This window comes from Scyliorhinus torazame, chromosome 11, assembly GCF_047496885.1.
Source record: "Scyliorhinus torazame isolate Kashiwa2021f chromosome 11, sScyTor2.1, whole genome shotgun sequence".
NCBI lineage: Eukaryota > Metazoa > Chordata > Chondrichthyes > Carcharhiniformes > Scyliorhinidae > Scyliorhinus > Scyliorhinus torazame.
The window spans coordinates 4,147,004-4,153,720 of record NC_092717.1 but is presented as its reverse complement, the minus strand read 5'-3'; the positions used below and the strand labels follow the sequence as shown (position 1 = coordinate 4,153,720).

At 48.7% G+C, this 6,717-nt stretch overlaps 1 protein-coding gene across 1 annotated transcript in view; it reads left to right on the top strand.

The window, feature by feature from the left end:
* The first annotated feature begins 224 nt into the window (after positions 1 to 224).
* LOC140386080 (fibrocystin-L-like) overlaps positions 225 to 6,717 on the top strand; it is an 82,753-nt gene continuing 76,260 nt past the window's right edge. Inside the window, exons 1-4 of the mRNA XM_072468658.1 lie at positions 225 to 240; positions 419 to 522; positions 3,808 to 3,934; positions 4,235 to 4,332. Coding sequence (XP_072324759.1) covers positions 225 to 240; positions 419 to 522; positions 3,808 to 3,934; positions 4,235 to 4,332 — 345 coding nt within the window. The remainder of the gene's footprint in view (positions 241 to 418; positions 523 to 3,807; positions 3,935 to 4,234; positions 4,333 to 6,717) is intronic.

The window sequence follows — 6,717 nt, the reverse complement described above, 5'->3', positions numbered from 1 at the left end:
AAACACTGCCGTGTTAACCCCATAAACACTGCTGTGTTAACCCCACACACACTGCTCTGTTAACCCCATAAACACTGCCGTGTTAACCCCATAAACACTACTGTGTTAACCCCATAAACACTGCCGTGTTAACCCCATAAACACTGCTGTGTTAGGATTGCATGCATGATCTCACAACAGCCATATTAACACGTTGATCTGAAATTCCTCAGCTCTTTACACTCATGTTTTGTACAAAAGGTGCAAGGTTTTAGTTTTGTTTGAAATTACAGATTGATTAAAGTGCATCCAGTGCCCACAACCTACCTGAGATATCACCCTGACCGATGAGAATGGATTCACAAACCGGTCTTGAAATTTCTTCCTCTCTTTCCACATCTTGTAGATGTAATTTTTTTCGCTGTTGTCTATTCCATAGGTCAAGCCAGAATTGAGGATGTTGAGTTTTATCACAGCGGACAGAATGGTTACCGAGATTACTACGACCCACGATATTCTGTGGCTTTTCTAAATCTTGGAGAGGTGTGTAAAGATATTATTTGAATTGGTCCGTTTTGTTTGCACATAGATGAATATTCTGAGTTTGTGTTCCTGTTCAGGGTGGGGGCCAATACTGGAAACTGAAGTAGTTTAAACACTGGCAAGTTTTATTGGCTCCCTCCAACTTTATAATGGGGGGTGTGAGGGGGTAAGTCACCCCACCGGACAAGGGGATCCCATTGAATGCTGACCCGGAATCCAGCTCTGGGGCTGAGGTCAGGAATGGAGGTGGACCCGGTCTGAAAACTACGAGGCCAGACAGGCAGCATGTGAGTTTTGTGACCTGAGCCGTGTTGATCGATGGGGTTCAGAGCCCAGCTACGTCACTCACCCCAACGAGGCGGGCAGCTAGTAATGGGGAGGTTTAACTGCTTAGAGAGAGGTTTACGCCTAAGCAGAGGGAGAGAACACATCCAAGTGAGACACAGCCAGAGTGAGTGTGGGTATCAGGAAACTGGAGCACAGTGGGAACGGTGCAGAGTGGACTTGCTCTGCTGCAGCAGTAGAGGCTACAAGGGAGAGAGCTGATTGGTAATTAGTGGGTAAGGTCGGATTGGTATTTCCTACTTTCTCACTTGTAGTTTGTTTGCGTTTTTGTGGTTTATAATCTGTAAGGGCGATATTCAGTAGTCACGAAGACCAGGAAAGAAGGGTCCGAGAGTAATTGATATTGTTGGATATTAAGCATCTTCCAAAGATTTAATTTAAAGGGTTAAGTCAGGGCAAGAGAGCTCACCTTGTGGTGTGCTCCTCCTGCACGATGTGGGAACATTTCCAGCTCCTGGGGCCAACATGTGTTCAGGAAGTGTCTTCAGCTGCAACTCCTGAAAACCTGAATTGCGAAGCTGGAGCGGCAATTGGGAACACTGTGGAGCATCCACGAGGCGGAGAGTATCATGGATAGCACGTATCGAGAGGCCGGCACACCGCAAACGCAGACTCTATGGACAGGAAGGGAATGGATGATCACCAGGCAGCTCAAGAGGACTAGGCAGGCAGTGTAAGAGTCTCTTATGACCATTCCCCTGAAAAACAGATATGCTGCTTTGGATACTGTTGAGGGGTATGGCCTCTTGGGAAAGCAGCAAAAGCCAAGTATTCCCTCAGGGAATAGACAGGCATTTATGTGACCACAAATGAGACTCCAGGATGGTATGTTGCCCCCACCCCCAACCCGGTACTAGGGTCAAGGCACATCGGTACCAACAACATAGGATGAGCTCCTAAAAGCAGAATATAGGGAGTTAGGAAGGAAGTTGAAAGTCGGACCTCAAAGGTAGTGATCTCAGGATTACTGCCTGTGCCAGATGTTAGTCCGAATAAGAATAGTAGGATGTATCGGATGGTTACGTGGCTGAAGAGATTGTGTGAGGGGGAGGGTTTCAGATTCCTGGGGCATTGGAACCAGTTCTGGGGGAGGTGGGCCAAACTGCAGGTGTTACACCTGGGCAGGACCGGGACTGATGCCCTTGTGCAGGTATTTGCTACAGTGATGGGGAGGCTTTAAAATAGAATGTCGGAGAGATGGGAGCCTAAGCAGGGGGACAAGGGAAAGAGAAACAAGGACTGTAATAAAAGAAAGATCAGTGAACTGCAAAAACAGTACACAGGGTAACCGAAGGTGAGACGCAAATACGGCCACAGTCCAAAGAAAAGTTAGGATGATTAAAAATGCAAAAAGACAAGCCTAAAGGCTTTGTATCTTAGTGCACTAAGCAGTCAGAATAAAGTAGATGAGCTGACGGTGCAAATGGTAAATGGATATAATCTCATAGTCATTACAGAAACATGGTTACAAGGAGATCAAAACTGGGAATTTAATATTCAGGGATATTTGACCTTTTAGAAAGACAAGAGGGAATTAAAAGGTGGTGGGGTAGCACTGTTAATAAGAGATAAAATGAGGACAGTTGTGAGCGACGATCTATACTTGTACGATGTGGAGTCCATTTGGATGGAGGTAAAAAACAGCAAGGGAAAATAGACATTGGTAGCAGTAGTGTACAGACCCCCAAGCAGCAGCCACACTGTGGGAACAAGTATAGGAACATGTAAAAAAGAATAGAGCAATAATTATGGGTGGCTTTAATCTTCATGTTGATTGGGTTAATCAAGTTGGAAAGAGCAGCTAAGACAAATACTTCATAGTGCATTAGGGGATAGTTTCCTAGAGCAATATGTCATGGAGCCAACCAGGAAACAGGCTGTCTTGGATCTGTTAATGGGTAATGAGGCAGGTTTAATAAATGACCTCGGAGCAAAAGATCCCCGAGGAAGTAGTGATCATAACATGTTAGAATTTAATATTCAGTTTGAGAATGAGAAACTTGGTCAGAAACAACTGAGTTTAACTTAAATAAAAGGAATTACAACGAAATGAGGATAGTGTTAGCTGAAGTGGACTGGGCAGATAGATTAACAGGAAAGGCAATAATCAAGCAATGGCAGACATTTAAAGCAGTAATTCATGACTCTCAGCAACAATATATCCCAGTAAGGAGGAGAGGTTCTGGGTGCGATCCAATGGCCACGCTGCACCCGAAAAGCAGCTCACCGCGATGCAGCATGGCCAATAAAAGCTGGGAAACCCTGCTCCCGGGATCTATCTGGCTCATAACGCCTCCGGAGATCCTACGCGATCTCGCACGACGTTGCGATGTGAATCCCGTTCATTGTGGGCAGCATATTCGAGCGAAACGGTTAGTCTCACTCTTTTTCTTTTTAATTTAGAGTGCCCAATTCGTTTTTTCCAATTAAGGGCAATTTAGCGTTGGCCAATCCACCTACCCTGCACATCTTTGGGTTGTGGGGGTGAGACCCACGCAGACACGGGGAGAATGTGCAAACTCCACACTGACAGTGAACTGGAGCCGGGATCGAAACTGGGACCTTGGCGCCGTGAGGCAACAGTGCTAACCACTGCGCTACCGCACTGCCCAGCTAGCCTCACTCTAATGTGCAGATTCCCGAGGTACCTGAGGCTTTGGGATTCATCCCCTTCACCTCAGCATTGAGTCACAAACTTGTTCCTCTCAATAGTTTGTAAACTATTAGTTTCTAACTCTTTAGTTGGGACAAAATTAAATGTTTGGGGTCATTTTCAATAATGACAGAGGCATAGAAGTGGATGGAATATTGGGATTAAGTCAGGGGGAGTGAGGGGATATCACAGTTCATCCCCCTGCCAAGTCTGGACTCAGTATCGACCTGTTTTGGGATGTTGGGAAATGGATCCGGAGCTGATTCACTGTCAATTACTCTTTCCAGATCGTAGGAAATGATTCTTACATTCGGGGATGTGCGTTTCATCATGGATTCGCTCCTGCGATTGGAGTGTTTGCAACAAATGGCCTTAATGTTGATGATAACGTCATACACCACACTCTCGGAGAAGGTAATCCGCCTGATCTCTGTTGATAAATACCGAGCGTAGATGTTGAATTGTGTGTGAAGTTGTAGAACAGGTGATTGTGAGTTAGTTCTCTATAATACAGAGGGGCTGTCCTTAAACTCTTACACAAAGTCAAGACTTGGTGCGAAGAGTGTCGGCACGGAATGTTGATGTGCGATATTTGTACTTTTATCAGGGACAAGGCCTGTTCTGTGCTGTACTGTTCTATGTATAATCATTCAGAAAATGGCTTTAATTGCAGTTTGAGGCTGGACGTTAATCAGCTGTTCTCACCTTCTCTAGGAATCAGACTGTGGGGTGACAGGAATCGAGCCCGGAGAAACCTGGTGGTTCTGGCTTTGTGGCCGTCAGATTCTCTCACATGGACGGCAGCGATTGAGGTTAAATCTAAATGTTTGATAAAGGGAGGTGGAGGGGCCGGTGGAAGATGGGGGGAGGGGGCAGGGAGGTGGCGGGGCCGGGGGGAGGTGGGGGGCGTTGGGGGGGGGGGAGGGGGGCAGGGGGAGTGGGGGCGGGGGGAGAGTACATTTAAACAAGGCAAGGAATATATCAGCCATGATAGAATGGCGGAGCAGACTCGATGTGCCGAATGGCCTAATTCTGCTCTCATATCTTATGAGCTTATGAATGTTCTCTTGATCCCGGGGAGTTTAGTTGCATTTTCATCCTATAGTGAGGATCACCTGACATTACAGAATTCCCAAGAATCCCATCCAGTTGACAATGGGGAGGAAAGTCCGGCAGCTCCGGGATAGGCGGTGGAAGGAAATCGCATTAAAATCAAATTAAATAATTACTCATCATTTAGTCTCGAGTGTATAATCGAAATGCAAGCCCATTTCTCAAACACCAGGGGCGCAATTCTCCCATCGGGAGTCTACGTGCCGACGCCGGAGTGAAAACCGGAGTGTTTTACCCCGGCGCAGAGCCCGCACCCAGCCCCCTATTCTCCCGTCCCCGGGGGCTAGGAGCGGCGTCGCGTCAATTACTGGTGCCGCGTAAACGACGCGGCCGGCGCCGCGTGACTGGCGTGACCCGCGCATGCGCGGTTGCCGTCCTCCCCAAGGCCGTCCTGCAAGAAGATGTCTGACGGATCTTGCGGGGCAGCGGAGGAAAGGAGGTCCTCCTTCAGAGAGGCCAGCCCGCCGATCGGTGGGCACCGATCGCGGGCCAGACCCCATTTGAGGCCCCCCCCCCGGTGCAGGAACCCCCCTCCTTCCCCCCACAGGCCGCCCCCCCCCAGCGTTCCCACGCTGTTCCCGCCGGCAGCGACCAGGTGGGAACCTGTCGTATTGGGCAGGCCGCTCGGCCCATCCGGGCCGGAGAATCACCGCTCGCCCGTTACAAACGGCAAGCGGCGATTCTCCCAGCGGCCAGCCGTGATTCCCGCCGCGCTGGTTTTGGGGGGGGGGGGAGAATCGCGTGCGGGTGTCGGGGCGGCGTGACGCTCCGGCGATTCTCCCACCCGGCGTTGGGGGGGGGGGGGAGAATTCCGCCCCAGCAGTATAATAACTTTATTTATCCGCTTCATACCAATGGGCTACGGTGATGTGTTCATTCTGGGCAAGATTGAGGACTTCTTCAGTTCAACATTTTAGCACAGTTGCTTCACAGCTCCAGGGTCCCAGGTTCGATTCCGGCTTGGGTCACTGTCTGTGCGGGGTCTGCACGTTCTCCCCGTGTCTGCGTGGGTTTCCTCCGGGTGCTCCGGTTTCCTCCCACAAGTCCCGAAAGACGTCCTGTTAGGGAATTTGGACATTCTGAATTCTCCCTCCGTGTACCCGAACAGGCGCCGGAATGTGGCGACTAGGGGCTTTTCACAGTAACTTCATTGTAGTGATAATGTCAGCCTGCTTGTGACAATAAAGATTATTATTAAAATTACTATTACAAAACCTTGGCAATGGAGGTTAGCATCCCTGCCCTCTGACACTCTGACCCTAGTTTCACACTCTGAACCCTGCCCTACACTCTGACCCCTAGTTCCACTATCTGCCCTGAACTCTTACCCTGGCTTTGCGCTTTGACCCCTACCCTGCTCGCTACCATTGCGTTTCGGACTAATCCAATTGAATCTCAAGAAATTTAAGGAGTAATAAGAAGGAAAGGCTTGCATTTACATATCGCCTTTAATGATCACCGGACAACACGGAGTACCTTAAAGCCATTGAAGGCACTGCTGTAGTTTAAGAAAATAAACAACCAATGTGTGCACAGCAAGATCCCGCAACCAGCACTGTGATTGCAACTTCATAAAATGTTTTTTGTGATCTTGGAAACTTTTTTTTCTTCATTCTTTCATGGAATGCAAGCCTAATTTCCCTTGAATTGAGTGGCCAGCTCAGCCATTAAGAGTCAACCACATCTCTGTGAGTCTGGAGTCAGACGTACACCAGGCCAGACCAAGACGGCAGATTTCCTTCCCGAAAGGACATAAGATGGGTTTTGAACAGAAATCGATGGTCGATTCATGGCCGCCCATTACTGAGACTAGATTTATATTCCAGATTTATTAATTGAATTTAAATTCCACCAGCTGCCGGGGGTGGGATTTGAACCCTTGTCCCCAGAACATTAGCCCGGACCTCTGGATTGCGAGTCCAGTGATATCACCACTGCACCCCCGTCTGCTCCCAGAGTTTAATACAAAGGATGATAATTAGAGCCTCAGCCTTGATGTGTCCTTGAACCCTGGAGTGAGACTGAATGGGAGAACCTTCTGGCCGGCCCACTGTTGACATGCAGGATGTGTCGGTAATGAGTGG